Below are 27,001 nucleotides of genomic sequence, written 5' to 3' on the forward strand. Positions count from 1 at the left end.
AACAATAAACAGAACACTCATGGGAACTGGCCTTCTGTGAAAAATTGCAAAGACAAAGTCACTTTTGAAATAGAAAAACTAATGGAAAAGGTTTTAGTGGGCAAAGATTCACAGACACGGTCAGGAGAACTGACGGTGATGGACTAACCAGCACAGTCACCTGATCTTAACCCCATTAAGATTTTGTGGGATCAGCAAAACTGTAAGGTGCATTAAAAGTATTCGACAAGCTAGCCAAATGTGATAAGTGCTAAAGGAAACGAGACAAGAATGTTTGGATAACTATACAATTACATTTCATTCAGTGTGAAAAATAATTTATTTCTAAAATAATAGATTTTACTGGAAAAGGAACAAGTAATTGGGTGTGCTTTTCCTTCGGCAAGGGCACAACCTTTGTTCTCTCACATATATATTATTATTGGTGGCCAAGCCGCGAAGCCACTTAAGTGTTTCTACCTTTTCTTATTATTATTGGGTGTGCTTTGCCTTCGGCAAGGGCACAACCTTTGTTCTCTCACATATATATTATTATTGGTGGCCAAGCCGCGAAGCCACTTAAGTGTTTCTACCTTTTCTTATTATTATTGGGTGTGCTTTGCCTTCGGCAAGGGCACAACCTTTGTTCTCTCACATATATATTATTATTGTGAGAATGCTGCTTCAACATTCCAAGTATTGTTCTTTGAATCTTTATTCAACTTTTTCTATTTCTTCCGTGGCACGTTTCATCGCCTTCAAATCTTTAGTTATTAAAACCGTTCAGGTATCAAAAAATTCTGCAGTTTCAGGCCATTCCTGCTAGGACTTTTCAGCTTTGTACCTCTTATGCTTGAATTCATATAAATCAATATTCATAATATTTTTAACATGGTTTTCCAATGGAGTTTTTTTTCAAATCCTTTCAAACTTCTTAAAACTTCTTTAACTTCCAAGTCCTTCTTCTTCCTCAATCTTTCAGCTAGAGCCACCATTTAAACTTAAAAATGTTGACAAAACCCTAAACTATTTAAAAAAACAAATCAGCTTTTTGATATCTATTCAACTTTTTTCAATATCACTGATTATGTTTCATGACTTTTTCAAACCGTTTCTGAGATTACATGGGTGTGTATGTGAAAGCCTAGAGTGCAGACTGAAACGCTTAGAGTGGAGGGGAGCTTCGGATGTCGTTGAAAAAATATTTAGTTTGCCAGCATTGCCACAATTTTCGCTCTTCATGCTTCATTTTTGGATCAATAGATAACAAATTTTGTGCTGGTTCGTAGACAGTTGTCTGTTGAATCCAACCGACGTACACATTTGTTCAGAACCCCACGAAAGCGAGACAAAGTCCAACTCTCGCCCCATAGAGACCAATGCAAATCTGGTGACAAAATCGTCAGAGAAAGCAAAAAGAACAACATTTTGAAACTGCCGGTAGAGTCATATTTCTGACCGCACAGAAATATAAAGGACATCTCTGGTTTCGGCAGAGTCTTGGGTCTCGGAAAATATCCTTATTTTTTGGATTGGACGTATAGTTTTGCGTCTAGGTTAACTTGTTTGAGGTGTGGATTCAAGCTACATTTCTGTTATTCTCTACCCTCAGCGCGTTAGCAATCATAGCTGCGCCATCACCGTGGCAACGACAGACACGCACCACTCACGCCTGGGACACACTGGCACGAAGCGCCTGGACGCGCTGCGCAGCGCCACGATCGGCTACGATCGGCTATGACTGAGCAAAAGCTGTTCACACCAGACGCGCATTTCTCCGCGCCGGTCACCAAGCCTTTCAGCTACTCTGAGCTTTCCTTTACGCTGACATGGTGCATAAACATGGCATTGGCTATATCCCAGCATTGATCCTTATCTACGTTGTCCTTGTAAAATTGTTGCTGATATACAACAACTCCCTGTGATTTTCAACTTCGAGAATTCATTTGATGCTGATTTTAGAAATCGACTTGGGGGTTCTCTCTCGGTAGGCTATGTTTGCGTGTGTGTTGTGTGCAACGCGTGACAACTCGTTTCTCTCAAACAAACAAAACAACTACGGGCATGCTAGCTTAACGGATCAATCCGTTTATTTTCATTCGTTTTCATCAGGGTAAACACATGTAAAGGACGTTCGTTACCAACATTGTGTAATTATAAAGTCTACAACTTTACAAATGTTCACCGTAGTCTACAATTAATGGAGTAAAATCTTAATAACATGTTTTTTTATTCAAATATATCAATTATATGGTGTATTTCATCATCCTGCAGCCGATTTCGCAAGCGTCTCGCGAAAAAATTCGACCAGCTGCCGAAACGATCGCTGCCGATCGCAGGCGCTTTGCAGCCAGTGTGGTCAGTCCCATTTGATAACATAGGCGCCGAAAGAAAAAAGGAGGCGCTTCCAGGCGCGTCGCAGCAGATCGCAGCCGATCGCAGGCAGTGTGTCCCAGGCGTCAGTCTCTCACACAGGTGATTGGTGTTAGCTGATTAGTGGAGTCACAAGACAGAGTTTGATAGTATTTCAACCTGATACAATTTACAACAGGTGACTCTGCAAAGTGCTGCTAATATCTCTTTTACTACTATTGCTAATGGAACTGTTTTATTCTACTACGCCACTGAGTGCGTTTACTTGACCATGAGAAACCCGATTACTAGCAATTGTCGATTTATGCCAATAATATGATTACTCCGTTTACATGTGTAATTAGTTATGCGATTACTCAATAAACGCGTCAACATGATTTTTTAATTAATCGTTGTATGCTCCACGGACAAAACTAACCATCATCCTTCTGCAACAAAGTGTCGCCGTGTCTTCCTGTATCGGCCCTACTGCTGTATGTTTCATTCAACACATTGAATCCTACTAAAAAAGCCAAGTAAACGCACGCAGTAAACGTCACAATTTAAGTTGTAAATCCATCCATCATCTTCCGCTTGTCCGGGGGTCGGGTCGCGGGGGCAGCAACCTAAGCAGGGAGGCCCAGACTTTCCTCTCCCCGGCCACTTCCACCAGCTCTTCCTGGGGGACCCCGAGGCATTCCCAGGCCAGCCGAGAGACATAGTCCCTCCAACGTGTCCTGGGTCTTCCCCGGGGCCTCTTCCCAGTGGGACGTGCCCAGAACACCTCACCAGGGAGGCGTCCAGGAGGCATCCTTATCAGATGCCCGAGCCACCTCAACTGGCCCCTCTCGACGCGGAGGAGCAGCGGTTCTACTCTGAGCCCCTCCCGGATGACCGAGCTTCTCACCCTATCTCTAAGGGAGAGCCCGGACACCCTGTGGAGAAAACTCATTTCGGCCGCTTGTATTCGCGATCTCGTTCTTTCGGTCACTACCCACAGTTCGTGACCATAGGTGAGGGTAGGAACGTAGATCGACTGGTAAATAGAGAGCTTCGCCTTTCGACTCAGCTCCTTCTTCACCACAACGGACCGATGCAGAGCCCGCATCACGGCGGACGCCGCACCGATCCGCCTGTCGATCTCGCGCTCCATCCTTTCCTCACTCGTGAACAAGACCCCGAGATACTTGAACTCCTCCGCTTGGGACAAGATCTCCTCCCCGACCAGGAGATTGCACTCCACCTTTTTCCGGTCGATAACCATGGCCTCAGATTTGGAGGTGCTGATTCCCATCCCAGCCACTTCGCATTCGGTTGCGAACCGCTCCAGTGAGAGCTGGAGGTCACGGCCCGATGAAGCCAACAGGACCACATCATCCGCAAAAAGCAGCGACCCGATCCTGAGGTCCCCAAACCGGACACCCTCAACGCCCTGGCTGCGCCTAGAAATTCTGTCCATATAAGTTATGAACAGAATCGGTGACAAAGGGCAGCCCTGGCGGAGTCCAACCCTCACCGGGAACAAGTTCGACTTACTACCGGCAATGCAGACCAAACTCTGACACCGGTCGTACAGGGACCGAACAGCCCCGATCAGGGAGTCCGGTACCCCGTACTCCCGGAGCACCCCCCACATGAGCCCCCGAGGGACACGGTCGAACGCCTTTTCCAAATCCACAAAACATGTGTAGACTGGTTGGGCGAACTCCCATGCACCCTCCAGAACCCTGCCGAGGGTATAGAGCTGGTCCACAGTTCCACGGCCAGGACGAAAACCACATTGCTCCTCCTGAATCCAAGGTTCGACAATCCGACGGACCCTCCTCTCCAGCACCCCTGAATAGACTTTCCAAGGTAGGCTGAGGAGTGTGATCCCCCTAAAGTTGGAGCACACCCTCCGGTCCCCCTTTTTAAAGAGGGGAACCACCACCCCACCCCGGTCTGCCAGTCCAGAGGCACTGTCCCTGATGTCCACGCGATGTTGCAGAGTCGTACCAACCAATACAGCCCTACAACATCCAGAGCCTTAAGGAACTCCGGGCGGACCTCATCCACCCCAGGGGCCCTGCCACCGCGGAGCTTTTCAACCACCTCGGCGACCTCAGCCCCAGAGATAGAAGGGCCCCCCCAAATGTCCCCAGACTCTGCCTCCACGTCGGAACGCGTGTTGGTGGGATTAAGGAGGTCTTCAAAGTATTCCTTCCACCGATCCAGGACGCCCCCCATCGAGGTCAGCAGCGCACCATCCCCACCATATACAGCGTTGACAGTGCACTGCTTCCCCCTCCTGAGTCGCCGGATGGTGGTCCAGAACCTTTTCGAAGCCGTTCGGAAGTCATTCTCCATGGCCTCGCCGAACTCCTCTCACGCCCGGGTTTTTGCCTCCACGACCGCCAAAGCCGCATTCCGCTTGGCCTGCCGGTACACATCAGCTGCCTCTGGAGTCCTACCAGCCAACAAAGTCCGATAGGCCTCCTTCTTCAGCTTGACGGCTTCCCTCACCTCCGGCGTCCACCACCGAGTCCGAGGGTTACCGCCGCGACATGCACCGACCGCCTTGCGTCCGCAGCTCCGGTCAGCCGCCTCAACAATGGAGGCCCGGAACATGGCCCATTCGGACTCAATGTCCCCGGCCTCCCCCGAGACATGGTCGAAGCTCTCCCGGAGGTGGGAGTTGAAGCTCCTTCTGACAGGGGATTCTGCCAGCCGTTCCCAGCAGACCCTCACATTACGTTTGGGCCTGCCAGGCCTGACCGGCGTCTTCCCCCACCATCGTAGCCAACTCACCACCAGGTGGTGATCAGTTGACAGCTCCGCCCCTCTCCTCACCCGAGTGTCCAAGACATTCGGCCTCAGATCCGACGACACGACTACAAAGTCTATCATCGAACTGAGACCTCGGGTGTCCTGGTGCCAAGTGCACATATGGACACCCTTATGCTTGAACATGGTGTTTGTTATGGACAAGCCGTGTCTAGCACAGAAGTCCAACAACAAAACACCCTGCTCGGGTTCAGATTGGGGGGGCCGTTCCTCCCAATCACGCCCCTCCAGGTCTCACTGTCATTGCCCACATGAGCATTGAAGTCCCCCAGGAGGACGAGGGAATCTCCGGGAGGAGCGCTTTCCAGCACCCCTCCCAGAGACTCCAAAAAGGGTGGGTACTCTGCACTGCCATTTGGTGCATAAGCACAAACAACAGTGAGGACCTGTCCCCCCACCCAAAGGCGGAGGGAGGCTACCCTCTCGTCCACCGGGGTGAACCCCAACGTACAGGCGCCGAACCGAGGGGAAACAAGTATTCCCACCCCAGCTCGACGCCTCTCACCGAGGGCAACTCCAGAGTGGAAGAGAGTCCAGCCCCTCTCAAGGAGACTGGTTCCGGAGCCGATGCTGTGCGTCGAGGCGAGGCCGACTATATCTAGCCGGAACTTCTCTACCTCGCGCACCAGCTCCGGCTCCTTTCCCGCCAGCGAGGTGACGTTCCACGTCCCTAGAGCTAGCTTCTGCAGCCGAGGATCGGACCGCCAAGGCCCCTGCCTTCGGCCGCCGCCCGTCTCGCACTGCACCCGACCCCCATGACCCCTCCTGCGGATGGTGAGCCCACTAGAAGGGGGTCCCACGTTGTCTCTTCGGGCTGTGCCCGACCGGGCCCCATGGGAAAAGGCCCGGCCACCAGGCGCTCGCCATCAAGCCCCACCCCCGGGCCTGGCTCCAGGGGGGGGCCCCGGTGACCCGCTTCCGGGCAGGGGCAACTGAGAACCATTAGTTTTCTTCATGGTAGTTTTTGAGCCACGCTTTGTCTGATCCTTCGCCTGGAACCTGTTTGCCTTGGGTGACCCTACCAGGGGCATAAAGCCCCCGACAACATAGCTTCCAGGATCATTAGGACACGCAAACCCCTCCACCGCGGTAAGGTGGTGACTCAGGGAGGGGTAAGTTGTAAATGAGCAGCAAAAAAAAAAGCTTTAAAATGTATGTAATCTTTATAAATAATAAGTATTCATTTTTATATAAAATATACAGAAATATCAGTTGTAAAAATGTCATTCAAAAACGGACCCCTGTGCAACCGACGCAAGCAAGCACACCCTACAATTTCCCCAGAAATTGTACCCTCTCTAGTTATTATTCTAGTTCCATGGGAGTCAAGCCCTAGAACCCTTCGATAACTTTTTGTGAAATTTGGCACACTCATTATAGACAGTTCCTTCTATACCTACACCAAATTTCATGTATCCCATTAGACCACTCTAGCGCCACCAATGGGTCAAACTTGGACTTGTGTTTACACACGCAACTTTTGAACCGTATGACTGATTTTCAAAAATGAGGTACCATTGGATTCCCTGGATCAAGACGAGTTAAACGCACCATATGACGTCCGCACATGGCAGCCATCTTGCTACAGTCAACTCGCTCACCCATAACATTGTGTTGATGCTACATGTACTTTTTAAATGACCATAACTTGCTCAATTTTCAACCGATTTTTTAAACGGTTTGGTTTGTTATCAACGTCAGAGATGTCGTTATGCCACTGCATACTTATGAATAATTATGTTATTTAAAAAACAATAGAATATAAGTATATCTATACTAATCCATGTAATCTTTATGAATAATAAGTATGCATTTTTATATAAAATATACAGAAATATCAGTTGTAAAAATGTCATTCAAAAACGGACCCCTGTGCAACCAACGCAAGGAAGCACACCCTACAATTTCCCCAGAAATTGTACCCTCTCTAGTTTACGGTTGCTTCATCTTTCTGTTCCCCATCCACAGTATTTACAGAAGTTGCAAGCACTGGTTCCACATATTGTAAATGCTACTATACACCACCATGAGCCTATATAAGGCTAGGAGAAGCAGTGTGATTTAACCACAAACTCCTGTCAAGAATGAGGGCTCGTGTTTCTTCTGCTTGCAGCAGTGGCAAGCGCCAAGGTATACCAAAGATGTGCACTAGCTAAAGTGATGAAGGATGCTGGAATGGACGGTTTCCGAGGAAACGGCCTGCCCAACTGTGAGTTAGAGAAGTACTGTGAGATATGTATGTCTGTGTCAATTTGTCTATTTCTGTTACATCGTAATACACATTTTTAAACCGATCTCGTGTATGCCTCCTTTTTCCCCAGGGGTGTGTCTGGCCAAATGGGAGTCAAACTACAACACTTTAGCCATCAATCACAACACAGACGACTCCACCGACTATGGAATCTTTCAGATCAACAGCCGTTACTGGTGTGATGATGGACGCACACCTGGGGCCAAGAACATTTGTGGCATCCGTTGTAGAGGTTAGTAGGCTAAAGTGTCCAAAGTGGCTTACAGGAGTGATTTGAACCTGCAACCTCTAGATGTGCAGTCAAACGCTCTACCACTTGGCTATAGACACCCTCACACTTGCTAAACTATCAGTCATAGTCTAGTGTGACATTAATAGATGATAGAGTGTGTGGAAGAAATTGGGATTTCCTGTGTGCTTACATTATTCACTAATCAATAGAACTAGTCATTGGATACTAGTTAGTACGTTCTCATGTAAGCTTGCTATTAATAAGAGTATATTGTGTCTATGTGTCAGGTTAATAGATGTTCGGGGTCAGGAGAAAGTACTGGCTAAACGTCCCTTGTCATGACTACAAGGAGAGCTCCAACTATGAACTCTCTAGTCTGAGAGTTGTCATGTGTTGGGAGCAGTGAATCTCTTTCTCTGAGACTGTTGTAACGTCATTACTTCCTGACTGTCACTATCTATGTTTACATTCTTGTGCCCTATAAAAGATGGTCCTCCGGCTTTCCCAATGGAGAGAGACATGATTGAGACCTAAACCTGGTGTTGTGTTGTAATTTATTATCAGAGGTCCAGTTTTCTCTCCCAATCTGCAGATTGATAAATACGTATTAAAATCCAGAACTCAACTGAACTTACTCACTCCGTTTATGAAGACACGGACAAAACACTTTCTCCATCAAGTGTTTGGTTCCCCTTGGTTCCCTTAATTTTCTCTTTTTCTGAAAAGAATTGTTGACAGATAACATTCAAACTGCCATCCACTGTGCCAAACGTGTGGCCCAGGACCCTAATGGAATTAAGGCGTGGTAAGAACGCAAATGTATATTTTATGGAACTTAAAATAGTTATATTTAATGTAGATTGTATGTCTTTGATCACACAACAGTATAAGGCACTTTTACTCTGAGTGGATTTTAGTTGAGCCATTTTATGACATCTATAGCTGTCATAATATAACATGTAGCAGGAGGTCTAGAAACTCATGCATGTGTGTATTCTTTACAGGGTGGCCTGGCGTCGCCACTGTCAGAACCAGGACCTGAGCTCGTATGTGGCCGGATGTGGAGTATGGGAGCTCTGAGGAAGCGGCATACATCATGACATACCATTTCTCTCCAAGAATGTTTCGGTTTCCATTCCGCTTTAAACCACCCCAGGGTTCAGGGAGGCTTTATAACTATTAGTTAAGATTTTAAATATCCTGATAACTGAAAGTTACTTGCATACATATACTAGAGAGTTTTGCTTACTTTAATACACTGAGCATGCATAAACATTTATGAAAAAAATTCTACTTGTGGTTTTCTTTGTTCTGGAGTTTCAGTTATGGACTTGTACTCATTGTTTCAGACCGTAGACATACACGTTTTATTTATTGGCCAACATAATCATGTTCCCATGATGCTTTGCAGAGCATGCAACATTGATGTATGTAAAAAAAAAAAAAAGACAAACTAGCATCCTAGCATCCTACATTACACAGCTTATCATTCAAAGTATGCAAGACTTATTTTCAAGAGATTATCAAATTGTATAAAAGCTTAAAAATTCTGCAGCACTAGTATCAGAGCACTTAAATACAATATTGTACAACAATGTGTAAGAAAGCCTTTGTTTTGTTGTACTTTCAATGTACGCTATTTAACTTATAAAGAGCACTGCAGGAAGTAATTGTAGTATTTCAAGAAACATTACTTTAGATACAAATTACTCAGTGTAGGAGCAATCTAGTCAAAGAATGGGATTTTGTCAACACAGTGTATGGAATTGAATGTAACCGCCTTGAAAATCAGGAGGTTGCAACTTATCAGGATCATTTTACGACAGACACTTCTAAGCGGATGGACTGAAACATTCACCTGATATCTCTCACAGTAATGTCAAACACAACCAATATACAATTCTGTGATTTTATCCTGTTAATTAAATTTATTTTTAGATTTGTAGATTGTAGACAAACAGAAACAGAAACCTAATAGGAAGATTCTCCTGAAAAGAGCAAGGGGCTCACATCCTAGTTTCTTCTGGAGGCCGATTCATATAGTCCTGAATAGCCTGATGCAGGGGAAGCCATTTCTTTATTGATGCTTTTAAAGCTACAATCCATCTGTGAAATAAATAGCAACAAGCAATACAATCAGTTTTATTTCAGGTGATGTAATTCCTATTCAATATTAGACAGGTGGTAGAGCTGTTTCCATGTTCTATTTATACTGTTCTATACACTATCTTACCGTTTGTTTTCAGTGGGGTCCTCAGCACAAAGATAAAACGTTTTGAACTCCTCAGATGGTGGTTTTAGTTCAATGGTGGATTTTTTGGATCCCAACATCTGTTCCCTTACTGTGTATCCATGCAAGTATATACCACCTGGAATAAGACTTTTATTGAGTTACAGTTTATTTAAGGAATCAGTGAATTGATATAACATCAGGATCTATGGATATTATGTGTGATAAATATTTATTTTGTGAGACACAAGATTTTATTGACACAGTGTATGGTTACTGCATATTGAAGTTAGCTTTCTCAACCCAACCTACCAAGAGCATGGGTAGAACGGATGCCATGGTAAAAGTAGAGACATCCATCCTTCAGTATGCAGTAGTGTTGAACACACATATCCTTGTTGCGGTCTATCTGGTGGAGCAGGCCCAGACACTCTGGGTTCTTGACAGCCAGAGGAGGCAGGTTAGCGTTGTGGCGAGTCACATCTACCCACACGTGGTGCTTATGCACAAGAGGAAATTAAGAGGGATTAGTGACAAGATGCCAGGTGCCAAATTTAGAGTAAGCTGCTGTGCACCAGTAAGCTTGTGAGAGCATCTACTGACCACTTTCCTTCACAGGCAAATCACCTGCATAGACTGCAGCCATGTGTATGTGCTTGTTCAAAGAATGATCACATGATGGGCTGACATATATTTACTGCACCATCTTACAGAACAAATAAGCCTCACCTGAGTAACTGGATGTGTCGCTCTTCCCATGGCCTCCAACCATCTAAAATAACAGTTTATTACATGTTTATTGTACAGAAATATCTGATCGGGGTGTGTGCTATTCCAGAGATGATATTCCTTTCTATTTTTCAAACACTCATTGCCAAAGGCACATGTAGTTGTAGAAGCATGAGTGTGGTCTCTTTGGAACACTTTGTATGGCTCTAAAAAGCTCTAAAAAGCTGGTGTCCAATGGACACCAACTTCAATCAGGCTAAAAGGAGGGGCAAAACTGTGTGCATAACAGACCATCACATTAGTATTGTACCTTTTCATCTCCTGGCTAGATGTAGCACAGAGGAAGTACACTCGGCTGGCTGATAGGGGGCAGCACTTGAAAACAAAGGGTTTACCAAGACTGGTGTCAGCTCCCACCTCAGCCCCCTCCAGCCTAACAGCTGACAGAGCCCGTCTACTGCCCTCATCCTGCAGATACAGATACAGTAAAGTATCTAATGTTTGCAATTCAGTAAGACAACTTTTCAGACTTTTCGAATCCCTCCCCATCCACCACAATCCAATCAAAGCAATCAAGAGTTCAGCTGTATGACAGGGTCATTACCATACTAATTTAATTTTTGAAATTGAATAATCACTGAACGTTTACATAATTGTAATTGATCTATATCATATGCAGATTATGGTATTCTTTTGGTAGTCAAGATGTTGTTCTCACCCTTTTGTGCCTGTAGTAGTAAAGACAGCAGTCATGTCGCAGTACGAACCACCTCTTCCTCCATCCCTTGATCAAGCCAGATTGTGTGCGCTTGTGGAGGTATCCCCGACATGCTGGTCTTGGAGTGTTAGGACTGCGTCCGATGTCTGAGCCAATTGTCAAGGTCAGTAGGTCTGGGCCTGTCAAAGCACAATATATATGAATTTACATTCTAAAAAAGTGTAAAGTCAAATGTCAGTCCAATGCTACATGAAAAGACAACACTACCTCAATTTGAAAAACTCCATTTGAACTAAGACTAGGTTTCTAGGTTGTTGGGGGTTTTTTTTTACCAGCAAATAGCCATTATACCTGTAAGAGCACTGTATATTCTGTACAATGAACTAGATCTCTGCAAAGAAATAACAAGAAGGTTTGATGCTAGCAGTAATTCCACCTTAAATACTTGTTTTTGTGGCAACAAATAAAAGTTTAAGTGTCAAAAAGTGCCACATCCTAAAAAGTGGCCAACTTCTTGGGTGGGGCATTTTTCTACAAGGTGTCTGAAACATTCCACAGGGATGTTAAGGGACCTAAGGTATACATGGACTTATTCTATAATTATTCCAGTATTCTGGAAGGTCAGCTATCCACTAAACCTTCCAGGACCAGGTCTGACAAGTATGTTCTGAGATAACCGCTGTTGCACTGTGCCTGCCTGTGGTCTTAACTTGCTATATCCTCTCTACTCCTAACCCTTATTCTATCCTCTCATCAACAAGCTTTTTTGATTTTGCACACAGGTCTGCTATTGACGAGAGGTTTCTTGTTTGTCACACCATGTTAAACCCTAGACGCTACTCAGAAAACCCAAGGGAGCGGCTTGAAGCGGCCAGGGTAGCCGTTTCTAAGATACTGAAACCGGTGCACCTGGCACTGATGACCATACTGCTCTCAAAGTCGATTGTTTTCTCCATTCTGATTCTATGTGTTGTTAAACTTGGCAAAGTTCACACTGGTCGGTAATCTCAGAACTGGATGTTTATGCGTTACACTCTTACCTTGCCTGGCCAAGTCGGCTGCCTCAGAGTGTGGAACACTAGTGACATCAGTTCCATTAACGGCCATGACATAGTCTCCCACTTGAAGCCCCGCCTCCTCAGCTGCTCCATCTAACACCACAAAAGAAAACCTTGTCTTACTGCTGCACCGGCAAAAAATAGCTTGACATCAAATAATGCCTCTGAGCATTTTTGACACCACCCACTTTTAACAGAATGTAAGAAAACAAAGGAGTACATTCTAAGACTTTGCTTTAAAAATGTTCAAATAATAAAATTGTCGTAAAATGATCAAATAAACTTACTGGTGTCGACCTCTGTGACGATAATAGGTTTGGAGAATTGGATTCTGAATCCCCAGGGGTAGTCCCCCATCCCCTTGCAGATCCTAACAGTTCTCTCACGAACTGCAATTAAAATAACCACTCTGCGATTATCTTGATGATGAGAAACACATGCCTTTGAAAAACGTTTTTCACTATACACAATAAGGATTATTGTCATAACAACAACTTTTTGGGATGTTATTTTACGTTATGATTTCAAATGAGACTGAACTTCCTCAAAAGGAGGTTGGCCTAACCCTGTAATTCAGAACATATAGGGAGCCTACTTGTGACAGGTCGAGGTTGAGTGGTAAGAACAGGAGCGCTATTGGTTGGACTGGGCTCATCTCCTCTGTAAATCCATGATGCTGAGTGGTAGGTTTCTGTATAAAAACCTTTATCTTCAACATCTCGCACAGTCATGTCCATTGAGTGATTATCCTCTGAAACTAAAACATAAAAAGAACATATTCAATGCAGTACAAAGACTGACTTGATCTCTTTATGACTTAAATATTTTGTTTTGCTCCCATGTTAGTTATGCTCCCATGTTTGCACACAACTCAGATCTGTGAACATGTTAGAAAATGTCAACACAGAGCCACACCACTTATACTTATACTTTTTGTACATCAGTTAGAAAAGTTGTAACTTGTTTTAACTGTTTGCCTGGTTCCATATTTAGAATGCACTGTACCAGACTCCTCTGTAATGTCACTTGTTATGGAACTTCCTCCTGCAGAGCTCCACTGCCGGCTCTCCTTGAACAGCTTTCGCCTCTTTGCCCAGTGGTCTGGCCCACTGTCGGGGTCTTTGTGCATAGAGTCTGATGGAGGCTTCAGGTGCTCTTTCCCCTCAAAGGAAGCTGCACAAGATAACAACACATGAGAATCATCAGTAAATAAGAGTGACTTGTGAAGTCAGAAATGTCTGGAAATATATGAAGTCTCGAAACAATCAATGGCCAACAGTCAATGGTCATTGAAAAGATTCTTGCAACTTACATTTACTATGTTTTTCGACCGAGTCTTTTTGATACAACTGTGTTTTCTTCTGGCTTTCTGTCTCTTGGTCAGTGGAGCTAGTGGCAGACCTGGGTGTTTGATTATCCTCAGTATGTATGAGAGCAAGACTAGAGATGCTGATTTCTGGAGAAGAAGCTATTGATGTTGTTGGGTGAAGTTCATCAATGACCTCACATGTGCTAGGTGATTCCCCTTCCACCATGTCCAAGATAGGGGACACCAAAGGTGCTTCTGAGTTCAAGTTGTCTTTGTGGTGCATTTCATTTGAACTGCCTTCTGCTGACTTGGAATCAGTTGACAAGCACCTATGATCAGACTCCCTAAGGATTATGGTCATGACTGAGCCTCTCCTACACTTGGGCAACATGTCATGCGCCCCCTGTTTGGTTATGACCTTTACATCTCCTTCAGGTGGTAGATTTCTTTTGGGGATGTCTTCCAGAATGTACTCCTCTGATGTGGTGCGAGAAGGAGGAATAACCTGAATGAGCAGGTCCCCCTGAGAAAACTCCTCCACTACTGGCTCTGGGGTGTGCTCTTCAGCCTCCAGCATCTCTTCCTCATATCCACTCTCTGCCACTTCATTCTGCTCCACTTGTTCTCCAGCATTAGTGTTCACCTGATCAGTTACTTCATACCAGTTACCTGTAAAATACATCTCATCCACCTGTCCGTGTCCATGTCCTAGTCTATGTTCTGGGAATTTTCCATCTCCTGGGACAACTTCCTCAGGGTTCTGCACATACTTGGTTTTGTAGAATGGATCCACCAGTTCTTGTCTTACAAGTTGGGTTTTTGTATTTCTTGAACCGGGTGTGCAACTGCTTTGCAAGGTATTTTCACTATTGATACTGAAAGGGGAAAGCCTGTCGTCTACTTGATTGAACCGCCCAAGTCTCTCTGTGTGATGAGGAAGGGACTGCATTACGAAATGTGAGATTGTATCTGATGAAAATGATTCCTTGTAGGAGGGAAGGTCTTCCTGTATTGATCTATGACCATCAGATACCCCAGGGAAAGTTCTTCTCCTCTTTGTTGTCTTGCCAAGATAACTTGCTGAAGAACAGGGGTTGGGTTCCACAGTGGCAATGCTGTTGTTTCGCATCCAGTTCTTTCCCTCATGACTGTGGATAAAGTCTTTGGTGTAGCTGGCCCTACTCACGGATGATGGTCTCATGAACATGGGTTCGTAATTGTCTGATTCTGATAACTGATCGAATACATGTAAAAGATTTGCACTCTCTGTGCCATCCAAACACTGGGGATAACAAGAGTCTTCAATGTACTTATTAGAAGATGTTGGACTAAAACCCTCCTGATGTTTACAAGGTGAGCAAGAAGCGTCAATGTGAAAAGATGCTATATCTTCTGTGAGGCCATCCAGAGTGTTGTACTTACTGTCGGCAAACTCCAAAGGAGGGGGAATGTCATACAATACATCACTGCTGAAGCTGCTACAAATTGAAGACTTTGTCCATTGAGGCCAGGAAGGGCTACATGATCCATTCGGTACAGTAAAGTCTGTGTCATTGTCACAACAGCTTTTGCGGCAGGCTGATGGGCTAAAAGACCAAGATGGAATTGTATTTTTCGTCTCTTGGGCTTCCTCGCCAGTTTTGCTCAGAGTTAATTTATAGTTTAACGTGTTGTGTTGTCGCTTGTTTTCATTAGTTAATACTCCATTTTGAGACTGCTCAAAGGATTCTTCTTTTAGTGTAAGTCTAGTCTCAAATTCGTTATGAAAACGAGCGTTGGTGCCTTCTCCCTGTTGACACTGGACAACAAATGTTGTCTTCCTACCCAAGTTATTGGGCTGTAGAACTTCCTGAATTTGAAACTTCACATTTGAAACATTGCATTTTACTTTTGTTGTGGTTATGGCCACAGTGCAGTCAGTGATTTCTTCCAAAAATGATTCACGAGACTGCTCAAATATGATGTTAGGAAATGATTGTTTTGAGTTCTCAAAAGTTACAGAAGTTACAATATTCATTCCTGTTTCTTTGTCCTTTGGCTTTGAGATCCTTTTGTTTTGAAAACAATTACTTTCATTATCTTGTTTGCTTTTTTTCTCCTTGCTTGGAATGCCATTGTATTTCTCGTCCTCTTCATCTGATGCTGACAAAACATTTTCTTTCCTCAAAGAATCAGTTTCTCCTTTCTCAGTAAGTTCATCTTTGCAACACACACTGTTACTTTTGCTTGTCTTTTGAAAGATGAAGGGAGACACACTCTCTGCAGATAAATAGTACATTAATATGAAATCAATCTTTATCTAGAGAATATTTCAATGTCATTTTATAAATTGCAACACACTTTTACAGAAATTAGTGCAAACAATGATAATTGAAACAAGAGCCACAAAAGATTGTGGTTACAAAAAAATTAATTTCTGGGAGTTTTTTATTTTACTTTATTGTGCGCTGCATTTGCATTTGCATTATGTGATGTATAATTTTAATGGTGAGGCACAATTTTGTAATGTTTCAGTTCAAATCTACAAAAGAGCACCTCATGACAATGTTTGGCAATTAATTCCAGAATGTGCAGCACCCATCATCACATTACCCATAATCCCCTTCCTATGTCCAAACATTGGCAGACAGAGTGAATATGTGCACTGAGTGTGATTTGGACAGACACTACAAGATTAGCCTTAATGCCTGAAAACAAGGTGCACCCTTTAAATCTCCACTCACGTTTGCTGCTGCTTGAGCTCTTCCTCCCCCTAATGCTCCGCCACCTTCGCCTGCTCATGGTCACTTAAGCCTCAGAAAGCAGCACCCCATACACTGCAGACATTGAGAAAAAAACATTATTATGGTTAACGTTACAGTTAATAAAACATGACTTGCTTGTTACTTACTAATACATAATTTAAAATGTAAAAATCTCTACTATTAGAAAATGTCATACTGTTATCTAACGGGTAAAGATATTTGCAGACTATGTACTTTTATTTCTTTCGGTAAGCAAATATCTGTCCTGCCAAGTCAAAGTTTTGCTCTGGAATTGGAGATAGATAGCATGCACATCTGTGGTGACCTGACCAGGTCTCATCCCCAGTCTCTGACCCTAATGTAAGTTGATAGGGTCCAAAATAACAGATTGTTCAGTATTATTATGAAACCTACGGCAGCTATTGTACATAGAAACGCAAAGTAATGTAACCTTTGCTCAAATAGCTCTATTTACTGCCCAAGGACAATTTCTCAAAAAGCTTAGATCTCTATTTAAGGAAAACTTTAAAATGATATAAAACTGTCCAAAGGATGGAGAGACATGCGGATGGAACTTGGAAATAGGTAAGCAATGGTTTACTTTAGTTTAGAAGGGCTTACTAACCATGGTACTGACTAGCTAACATCAACATTCACACCATAATGCAGTTGTCAGTACCATCTCAAACTACCTTAACCAAGAATTAGGCATAATAAAAGTTTAGTGTGGTGAACTCAAACAATTCAGTAAATTTTGATTCGGTAAATAAATTGAAATAAATTGAGAAGTTGACTTACCCAGGTTTGTCCAATGTAGATATGTTTGAAGAGAAAATGCTGCCACAAGCAGCGAAACGACCATGTATCTGCAATAAGGGCTATTGCTTTCAGACACCACATGTGTTCCAGACTAACCCACTTCTTATTGTTCTATTCTTGCCCCAAAGCTGCTTACTACATCTAATCCAATAAAGCGCCTGTGTTGTCAGTATGAAGCTAGCTACACCCCTATGAATTAGTAAATGAGGACTGTCACATGCAGAAGCAAATTAATTTCCAAACAAAAAATTCATGAGAGTTGAATGAAGCTTGGTATGGAAGAGATTTGAAATAGGAATCATGGTTGTCACAAATTAAATATCTTGCGTTACTGTGGCAGTAGATTTGATTTGGCGAATTGAACGCTAGGTTTAGGTATAGCAGATGGTCAGTAAGTGAGGGTTCTGGGGGGGTGGGCTGTTAAATGTAACTGGCCTCTCTAACAGTACATCTGGCACCAACTTGGCCCCCCCAACTGAAATGGTCTAGAACCTCCCCTGGTTCTGGTTCAGTCTGATCTTAATATAAAGGAAACAAACACAGGCACTCAAAGTACCAATGGGTCTTTGATATTAAAAGTATATCAAGGCATTTAAGAGCTTCTTAAATGTGAGTGTTTCAGTACCTAAATTACTTATTGTCATGGCTCTAGACAAATAGAGAAAACATTTTTTTGGACCCATATACAGCACTGATTATCACTGTAGAAAAAAACAAATAGAAAAAAGCGAGATAAAGACATTTTCTCTAACTTGGGTCGCCCTGTGGCTCACCGGACTGGTGCGCGTGACATGTGGACTGGAGCCCTGCTGCGACAGCCTGGGTTCGGGTCTAATCCAGACCCTTTGCTGCAGGTCAACCCCTCTCTCTCACCCCACATTTACTGTCCTCTCCAAACACAATAGGCTGGTATACAAAGTCAGACCTTGAAACTATTTTCTCAAAGCCAGAATTCAGACCCAACGACAAAAAACATTGTAGTTTTGCAATTAATCCAGAAGAGGGCAGGAGTTGTCAATGCATTCAAAGGAATTGAAGACCAGGGCCGGGGTGGGTAATCGGGAGAATCGGGAGAGTTCCCGGTGGGCCGCTTCACTTTTGGGCCGGTGGGCCGCTTCCATTTTGGGCCGGTCAAGGATTTTTTTGTTGTTGACAATTGTCACATTAGTCTATCTTCTCTTAAAGTAGGCTACACACGTTCCACATTCTGACACCTCAGCCTCTGCATGGGTTGTACCATGTGAGGGAGTTCTCCCCTCCCAAATAGAGTTGGTTGGGTCCATAGCCCGTCTTTTCCAAAAAGTTTTCCCAGATCGGCTACCGATAGCTAGGACGGGCGGCCCTACCGTAACGATACGCGTCAGGGCGGATGGATGGGAGCAGGGCCGGAGTGATGGCATCGCTAGACAAGGTTTTACCAATTGAAAAACGTCTGTTTATTTTACATAAAGCTCAAAAAACTATTTTGCGGTCAAATAATGGCCAAAAAATTAATGTTAACAGTTAATGTTAATGTTAACAGCGCGCTGTGCGCGCTCGCATTAACTGTAGAAGTCCCTATCTTGCATCACATCAAACCCATACGCCCTAGGTTGGGGCAAAGCTCCTAATGTTTACAACGTCTGGCTCCGTGCCTGATTAACACTCGGATCGTTAAGCAGTCTAAAAAATTGTATCAATATAAAAAATAATACGATCCCTTTCTGTAATCATGATACCCCCCAGAAATGTTCACTGCACCCCCAGTCAAAGCAGGCTGCATCCGGCACTGTTTGGTATACAAAAAAAAAGGGCCGGTCTTGGGCCTGAAACTCCCGGGCTGAAAAGTGGCCCCACTCCGGCCCTGCTGACGACCTAGGGGGTATTCCAGGTAGCGGGTTGAACAAACTCTGAGCTTAACCCTGAACTCTGAGTTGAGTTACTCTAAAATGGGAAACTCCGAAAACTCGGTTCCAGAAAAGCTGATTTGAATTTGTTAACTCAACTCGGAGTATGTCAACTCTGAGTTAAGCGCGGGCATGAGAACTATTAAAAGACAACATCAATGGAGCTCCGATACTAGGATCCACCATGGCACCCGGCGACAAAAAATGTTGTCCTACTTCACCACACTTCAGATATAAGTTTAATTTCGTGTTTATGGTCAATCTGAGCACATATTCCGGAAAAAAAGCAACACGGCTGTAGCAGCGTATACAATTGGCATGGGAGACAAACTGCCAAGTCAATGCATACATGTATAGCCAGTCCATACATTGAACATTTAACCCCACTGTCCGTTAATATTACAGGAGAAAAAGTGGTGGACTTAATAAAATAGCATGTTCAATGTTATATTAAATATAAAAACATACTACGAACAGGTAAGACATATTTTGCTTAGGCTATATTAGGCTTAGGCTATGGTTGTCGCAAAGTATGACGTATACAGGTAGTTGCAAGCGTGTACGAGCTTCGGAGCTAGGAATTGTCAATTCAAGAAATAAGCTAGTCGAAATACAACTTCTCTTTACTTCATTGAACGATTACAGGAGCACCTTCAGTAACGTCAAGCATACAACACACATTGTCTCAAGCTCCCCCCTTGCCCAACACCGTAGGCAAATGTCGTAAAACGTCAATCCATATCATTATATGACATCTCCCCTTTTCAAATATATAAAGTCTTTATATATATATACGAACCCATAACACTTTCAGCAGTTGCAAGAACATTTTAAAGGTCCCATGACATGAAATGTTCACTTTAGGAGGTTATTTAACATTAATATCAGTTCCCCTAGCCTGCCTTTGGTCCCCCAGTTGCTAGAAATTTCGATAGGTGTAAACCAAGCCCTGGGTATTGTTCTCCGCCTTTAAGAAAATGAAAGTTGAAACGCTCGGTTTTGAAAATGTTTCTATTGTGACGTCACAATAGGGAAAGGTTACCTCCCATTTCTCTGCTTTGCCCGCACAGAGAATTTGGCCCACCAATGAGAAAATGAGCTACGAGCGTGCGAGCGTGATATTGTTTTTTCCTCGAGACATCATGGCTTGCAAACGACCAGAGAATGTCTAATATGGGGAGAACTGCAACTCTCGGGAATCTTCCGGGTTCTGAACTGATTGCAGCTCCACTCTAGTTCCATATGAGGGCGCTAACGGTCCAGTGCAGAATGAATGGAGGTCTATCTATACCACTCAAAATCCACTTTTCTCAGGATAACATTTGTCTCGTAATTTGAATGTTGAATTGAAAGGGGGGGGCAAAAAAAACACACTGCTGGGTGTTTTTTTGTCTTAAAACGTCTTTTAAAATGTCAATGACGTCATACACGTCGTACGACCAGAGATACTGCTTTGCGGCAGCTCTGGACACTTCCTTTTTTCTCTCGAGGCATCGAAAACACAGCTGACAGGTTAGCCTCTCCCTGTCAATACACATGCTAGAAAGAGTTTTGGCTCGCTGATGTTGTTGCTAATGTTGCTAATGCTCTGACATTCTGATTCCGCTTCGGATGCCATCAAGCGGGATCTCTGGTCATAGTCAGTCCTTCACTAACCAATCAGCAATCATTAGCAGAATGCTAGCGTGTTATGGGCAACAACGACTCACCCTGTAAGAAATCTAAAGAACATAAATACTCGTTTATTCAACTTTCGACCTATAATCCATGTTGAACATGCAAAAACTACAATCAACTGATTGTCATTGATTTCTCAATGACAATCAGGCCAAATTTAGCCGTTTAGCTCCATAGACTCCCATTCATTTTGCATTGGACCGCGATCACTCCCAGTGGAACTCTGGTGTAACTGCAACAAAATTCGGTACAATGGGGCTTAATAGGGAGTGAACAGGCTCTCCTTTAGACAGGCTCTGAAACGACCGAAGCATGGCAGTTAGCCCCGCCTCTTTGTTCCTCATGGCATTTAAAGATAAAGACACTGAAACGGCACGTCCTGAGGAAAGGTCATTGTGGGACTGCTCGTAGTGGCTGTAATTCTGCACCAAGGCTGAATTTCGGGAAAGATACTTCAGATACAGTATTAGGGGACCACTAAGGCCAATATAAAAGCATCCAAAAACAGCATGTCATGGGATTTTTAACCAACACCAGCATGAACACTCAGTAACAGTGTTTTAACTCACAACCAAGGAAAAACATAGCCTATTCATGTCCAGTTATACAGGAAAGCAAAACAAGAAAATAAACCCAGCATGTAGTGTACATTATAACCCTGTCCCTGCCCACACCCACAGGTCCACTGTCTTATTCATTTGTATCCCCAGTTTCTATTCCTTTTTTCTTCACAGGTCAAGTGTGGCAACTGGTCTGCTAACTCTACCAGAACTCTTAACTATCAGACCCTGTTCAAACTCAGGAGTATCAGCACTCGGGGTGGATGGAACAGTCTCTGTGGTAACAGAATTGTCTGTCGTGGCGTAATTCAGTGCATTGTCAGAAGGGGTTGGTGCAAGGCTTCAGCTGGCTGTGGAGTAGCCATCACCTGAAGGTGACGCCGGTTTTGTCTCAGGGTCCTTCCTTGCTGTGTTTCAATGAGGTAAGACCTCGGTGTGGCACTCTCCTCTGTGGTCCAGGTCTTCTCATGATCCAGCCTGGTAAGGACTGAATCACCCGGCCTAAGACCAGGCAGGTTTCTCACCCCATGACGCCTAATAATTAATATCATAATAGAAGGCTTGTTTTCTTTTCTCCAATGCATCCTTCTGCTTGATGCACTCCCTTTTGGGCCATTTGGGACAGAGATTCTTCTCCAGGGTGGGTAGAGTCGTTCTGATCTTTCTACCCATGAGGAGCTCCGCCGGGCTGGCCCCTGTAGTCGAGCATGGTGTTGACCTGTAGCACATTAGGGCAAGCCACGGGTCATCTTGTTTAAGGATCCTCTTGGCTGTTTGCACTTCCCTCTCCGCATGACCATTGCCCGAGAGTTGTGTTGACTGGAGGTAATGGGCCTCATTCACCAATATCTTCCTAGGTTTTTTCTTACATTTGTTCTTAAGAAAGTTCCTAAGAAAAATCTGTGTGATTCATGACATGTTCTTAAACTGCAGAATTATTCGCAGGTGTGGTCTTAGAATGATGAATCCCGATATTTCGTATGTTGAAAGCTTGTGCCCCGTTGCTCCTATTTAACATAGGTAAACGCCCCGTTAATTCCCATAAAAGGGTATGAGATGGCAGGGCCGTGTGCACACTCAGAGAAATGTCAAAATGGCATGGTAAAGACGGTGGAGGCCTCGACAAAAGACAAAAACTTTAAAATTAGTGGTGGGCATAGATTAATTTTTTTAATCTAGATTAATCTCACTGTAATCTTGGCGTTAATCTATATTAATCTATATTAAAATGGCTCATTTGAATTCCGCCGAAGGCATTCAGAATATGTGTGCTACCCAAATAAGGACTAAAAGTAAGTCTTTGAGAACGGGTTTCTCAAGCCAGGTGGCGCATTAGACCAGGGGCTCATCTCCTGTTTCCAAAATCCATCACAAACTGCTTGAGAAAGCTGTTCTACTATGATAATTGGTGATGAAAATTAATTATGTTCAATAAGATGTACTTGTGTTTATTAACTGTTTATTAGATTAGTTAGCTTGGCTGATAGAGCTGTGCTGACGGGCTTGCCTCGGTTGCACTCAAACATCGTAGTTTGACAACGACTCTTCCCCTGCGCTACATCAGTGCTTGGCCCGGCATCTTCCGCATTAGCTAAGGGATGCTTTGCGTTTAGGTGGTATTTGAGACTGGAAGAACTCCTACAGTAAACTAATTCCGCATAGCACAAGGTGCAAACAACCCTAGTCTTGTCGAGGTTTCCATTGGGAAGCTTCTTAAAAATACATTTTCCTTGAAGCAAGCCAGGCAGCTTCATAACTGCATCCATGTTAGCACGTCACGTTTGATGTGATAATTTCATACACAAGGCATACACACAGGTTCGAAGACTCGTTCTCGCCCCCTACAGTGCAATTCGGCTAGGTATAAATCCGCGCTAAAATATCAAGGTAAAAGTCATCATAGCTTGCATGGTATAGACCCAGCTCCTAACCCAACTTTGAGAATAAATTAACGGCGATATTATTTTTATCGCCGTTATCGGCGTTAACGCACTACGGCCCACCACTACTTAAAATACTCTTTTTGAATGAGAAATTCTGAAGTGGAAGCACAGCTGCAAGAAGTTAGCGACAAACAACACATCATATTTAATAGCATCAGCGAAAGATACAAAGCAGTAAATAAAACCGATGCATGGAATGCCATTACTCATACAGTGAATGCTGTATCTGGAGAAGGGCGCAGAACTGATGAAGTGAAAAATAAATGATTTAACTTTAATCTGAATTCTGAAGCAAAAAAACATATTTCAAAACATAGCCTAGAAGACAGTTGACTGTTACAAATATCCATGAGGACTGCTCTTGGTAGCCTAAAGCGTCCCAACAGGTACTCGTCACTGTAAATAAATCGGTATGGTCACGGCAGATGCGTTCCCTCCTCAGGGCACGATCTGCGAAATTTTGCAGCAGCAATAAATACACCATTGTGTGATGTTTTTGTGCGGAATAAGCCTACTTTGGGCCTATAAATACCGTGATAAGTAACTTATTATTGGATGGCAAGGTTAACATAATTGATGTGAATGGAAGGCAAAGCAAGGCTGGTTTATTTATATAGGCCTGGCACAATTCATACACAATGGCAATTCAAAGTGATTTACAAATGAGCCGAAGTGTAAGTGTAGCGTGTATTTATTGAAACAAATAAACATAGAATTATGTGTAAAATAATGACAATTATTAGTTGCAAAATTATAAAGGAGAGAAATATTACATTTTTAATTAGAACGGCCGAAAACGGTATAACTACTTATTTTGTCAGCTCTCAATTGTGTGTAAGAGTGCTCTTGTGTGTGACAAAACACACAGATCACTTTGGTCTTGTCAATGGAACCATTTGGCAACTTTTCAAAAGTAAACTTTCCATTCAGAATCTTATTGGCATCCATTTTGGCGTCTCGCGCTCGCCATCCACTCAAAACGTAACGTTAGCCTACTACTCTTTAGCCGGCTCGCAAGCCCAAACAAATGTGTGCGGCGTGCCTGTTGTTTTGTTTCCGGGCTAGCTAGATCCGGTGTGGTGTTGTAGTTTGTCTAACGTCAGTAGTTGTTGCAACGGTTGCAACAACTACTCAACACTCCCCCCAAATACGAGTCAACTCCCCCCAAATAGGATGACTTGCTCACCTCCCCCCAATACAAGGACACGCTCCCCCAAATGGTAAACGACATTACATTAACTCAAAAACACATTACATTAACTCAAAACAGAAAGGGTTGGTACTACACTTCGTTGCTGAATGGATGCAGTAACTAACAATAAATTGATCGACAGAAGTACAAAATGCAATAGCCTGACAGAGTTACGTGCACCAGGACATTTGTTTGGCTATCGAAGCATGTAGCAAGTAGTAGGCTACTTATGCAAAAGTATAAATTGCATGTTAAACGTCAAAATCGATAGCAAAACAACCATCCTGGTTCACGTAACTCTGTCATTACCATGAAGTTGATCGTTTTGGTTGGAATAAAAGAAGAAACATTGTGTTAACAATTCAGAGTCATGACTTGCACTACACTTTATTTTAATCAGGGACATTCCTATGAAATAATCTTAGATATGCTGTTACCGAGTTACGTGGACCAGGATAATTGTTTGGCTATCGATTTTTACATTTAACACGCAGTATATACTTTTGCATAAGTAGCCTACTATTTGCTACATGCTTTGATAGCCAAACAAATGTCCTGCACGTAACTCTGTCAGGCTATTGCATTTTGTACTTCTGTCGATCAATTTCTTGTTAGTTACTGCATCCATTCAGCGACGAAGTGTTGTACCTACCCTTTCCGTTTTGAGTTAATGTAATGTGTTTTTGAGTTAATGTAATGTCATTTCTCATTCGGGGGAGCGTGTCTTTGAATTGGGGGGAGGTGAGCAAGTCATCCTATTTGGGGGAAGTTGATTCGTATTTGGGGGGAGTGTTTTCATTTGGGGGATGCACTCATATTAGTGGGTGTGATTTGCACTTCAGGGCCACCGTAGAAAATGGCCCGGGTGCTGTTCTATGCCCCCTGATACATCCTCTGGAATTTTCCCGGGAAAAAACGCTTTTCTCCTTTTATGGTATGCTCATGAATATATAGATGAGCTGCGCGCTGATTGGTTGGTTTACAACGAGTGAAGTTGTGGAGCAAAGACGCAACACGGCTAACAGCACTCACTGAAACAACGAAGGTGGAGACTTGAAATAAAAACTTACAAATAAATCTATTGTGTTTACATTACACTGTTTTCAAAAGATTGACTAGATATCATTTGAAATGATTACGTTGTTTCCACTTCTGTTGTCGAAGCAAACTGGATCGACTTAGGTGGGTAGAACATTAAACTATGAAAAACATTGCCAATAAACTAAATCATCACACATTCTACCTATGCTCTTGCGTTAGCAAGCTAAACTAGTTTACATGCCTACAGTTTTCACTATCTAGCTGTTCTTGCATTCTTGCATATCAGCGTTAATAAAAAGCAGATGAGCTAGAGTCTAGCTAACATTGACTCGACAGGCATGGCTGATGTAGATACCGTAGCTCTAGCGTAGAAGATCCCTGTGCAAGCAAACAGGATCGACTTAAGGCCGAATTAAGGCTGATTTATACTTCTCCGTTTTTACGGAGACGGACACAGGGAACGCCCTCTCCGACGAGGAATTCCCTCTCCGTGCCCTCTCCGAACCCCTCGGAGAGCTCTACATGCACCTCCTGATTTTCCTGACTATCCGTCCGTCCGTCATTTTACGGATACCCCTTGGCTGTGATTGGTCCGTATTAAGAACCGCTTGTGTCAGGGGCGGAGTTGCCGTGACCAACAAGATGGAACAGAATCCTTTGACCGCCATTGCTGTAAGTTTACAATTCATATTTCAGCTAAACAGTACATGTAAATCAGCATCTGAATTAAAATGTGACTAGAAATGGGCAGTGTAGTTGCTGAAAATGTGCTTATTTTATTGATGAAACGGCTAATTTGTAAATTTGCTCCGACTTTTCGATAACCTAGCTAGCATCGCAGTGCAGCGCCACCTACTCTTCTGGCAGTGAAGTGTTTTCAGCACCCACAGCCTTCGGAGTACTATAAATTCAACCAATCCGTCCGACTCCGTCCGTCCGTCTGTCCGTAACGGAGTCTGAGAAGTATAATTCGGCCTTTACACACACTGTACTGTACTCACAAACTGGAGAGACTTTGGTCACTCGTTTTCATGAATATATACCTGATGAACCTCGCCAAAACAGAACTCCTCATCATCCCGGCCAAACCCTCCATCTCCCACGATCTCTCAATCACCCTGGGATCGGCGACGTGACCCCTTCATCCTCTGCCAGGAACCTCGGGGTGACCATGGATGACGAGCTCTCCCTCACAGCCCACATTGCTACGGTCTCCCGGTCGTGTAGATTCACCCTCTACAACATCCGGAAGATCAGGAGATACCTATCTGAGCATTCCACCCAGCTGCTAGTCCAAGCACTTGTCCTCTCAAAGTTGGACTACTGCAACTCGCTGCTCGCCGGTCTCCCAGCATGCGCAACCCGCCCTCTCCAGAGGATTCAGAACGCGGCGGCCCGTCTGGTCTTCAATATACCCAGACGCTCCCATGTTACCCCGCTCCTCATCTCCCTCCACTG

General features: G+C 43.7%; 2 protein-coding genes across 4 annotated transcripts; one reads left to right on the forward strand and one right to left on the reverse strand.

Moving 5' to 3' along the window:
• Positions 1-7,206: 7,206 nt before the first annotated feature.
• lyz (lysozyme) lies at positions 7,207-9,149 on the forward strand. Its single transcript, XM_062484212.1, has 4 exons — positions 7,207-7,363; positions 7,476-7,637; positions 8,364-8,442; positions 8,642-9,149. The coding sequence occupies exons 1-4, from the start codon at positions 7,315-7,317 to the stop codon at positions 8,715-8,717; spliced, it is 366 nt and encodes a 121-aa protein (XP_062340196.1). The 5' UTR covers positions 7,207-7,314; the 3' UTR covers positions 8,718-9,149.
• Positions 9,105-17,357, reverse strand: pdzph1 (PDZ and pleckstrin homology domains 1). Of its 3 annotated transcripts, XM_062484209.1 has the most exons (13): positions 17,224-17,357; positions 16,405-16,497; positions 13,685-15,940; positions 13,378-13,545; positions 12,968-13,129; positions 12,660-12,761; positions 12,355-12,465; positions 11,315-11,493; positions 10,907-11,064; positions 10,597-10,639; positions 10,180-10,366; positions 9,871-10,006; positions 9,105-9,743 (listed from the first exon to the last, which is right to left on the reverse strand). In XM_062484209.1, exons 2-13 carry the CDS (start codon positions 16,460-16,462, stop codon positions 9,644-9,646), a joined length of 3,660 nt encoding a protein of 1,219 aa, XP_062340193.1. In that variant the 5' UTR covers positions 16,463-16,497; positions 17,224-17,357; the 3' UTR covers positions 9,105-9,643. The 3 variants fall into 3 exon arrangements, with proteins under 3 accessions (XP_062340193.1, XP_062340195.1, XP_062340194.1); XM_062484211.1 differs by lacking the exon at positions 13,685-15,940; XM_062484210.1 differs by lacking the exons at positions 9,105-9,743; positions 9,871-10,006; positions 10,180-10,366; ... (3 more) ...; positions 12,355-12,465; positions 12,660-12,761 and having other exon boundaries at positions 13,021-13,249.
• Positions 17,358-27,001: the final 9,644 nt, after the last annotated feature.

This window comes from Osmerus eperlanus, chromosome 18, assembly GCF_963692335.1.
Source record: "Osmerus eperlanus chromosome 18, fOsmEpe2.1, whole genome shotgun sequence".
Classification (NCBI taxonomy): Eukaryota; Metazoa; Chordata; class Actinopteri; order Osmeriformes; family Osmeridae; genus Osmerus; species Osmerus eperlanus.

Bases quoted from the DNA above. Each gene is read 5' to 3' on its own strand.
- lyz (XM_062484212.1), top strand. From the start codon at position 7,315: ATGAAGGATGCTGGAATGGACGGTTTCCGAGGAAACGGCCTGCCCAAC. The intron at 7,638-8,363 runs GTTAGTAGGCTA...TTTTCTGAAAAG, and splicing joins TTGTGGCATCCGTTGTAGAG to AATTGTTGACAGATAACATT. The intron at 8,443-8,641 runs GTAAGAACGCAA...TATTCTTTACAG, and splicing joins CCTAATGGAATTAAGGCGTG to GGTGGCCTGGCGTCGCCACT.
- pdzph1 (XM_062484209.1), bottom strand. From the start codon at position 16,462: ATGAGCAGGCGAAGGTGGCGGAGCATTAGGGGGAGGAAGAGCTCAAGC. The intron at 13,546-13,684 runs GTAAGTTGCAAG...TATCTTGTGCAG, and splicing joins GGTCGAAAAACATAGTAAAT to CTTCCTTTGAGGGGAAAGAG. The intron at 11,065-11,314 runs GTGAGAACAACA...CTGTATCTGCAG, and splicing joins ACTACTACAGGCACAAAAGG to GATGAGGGCAGTAGACGGGC.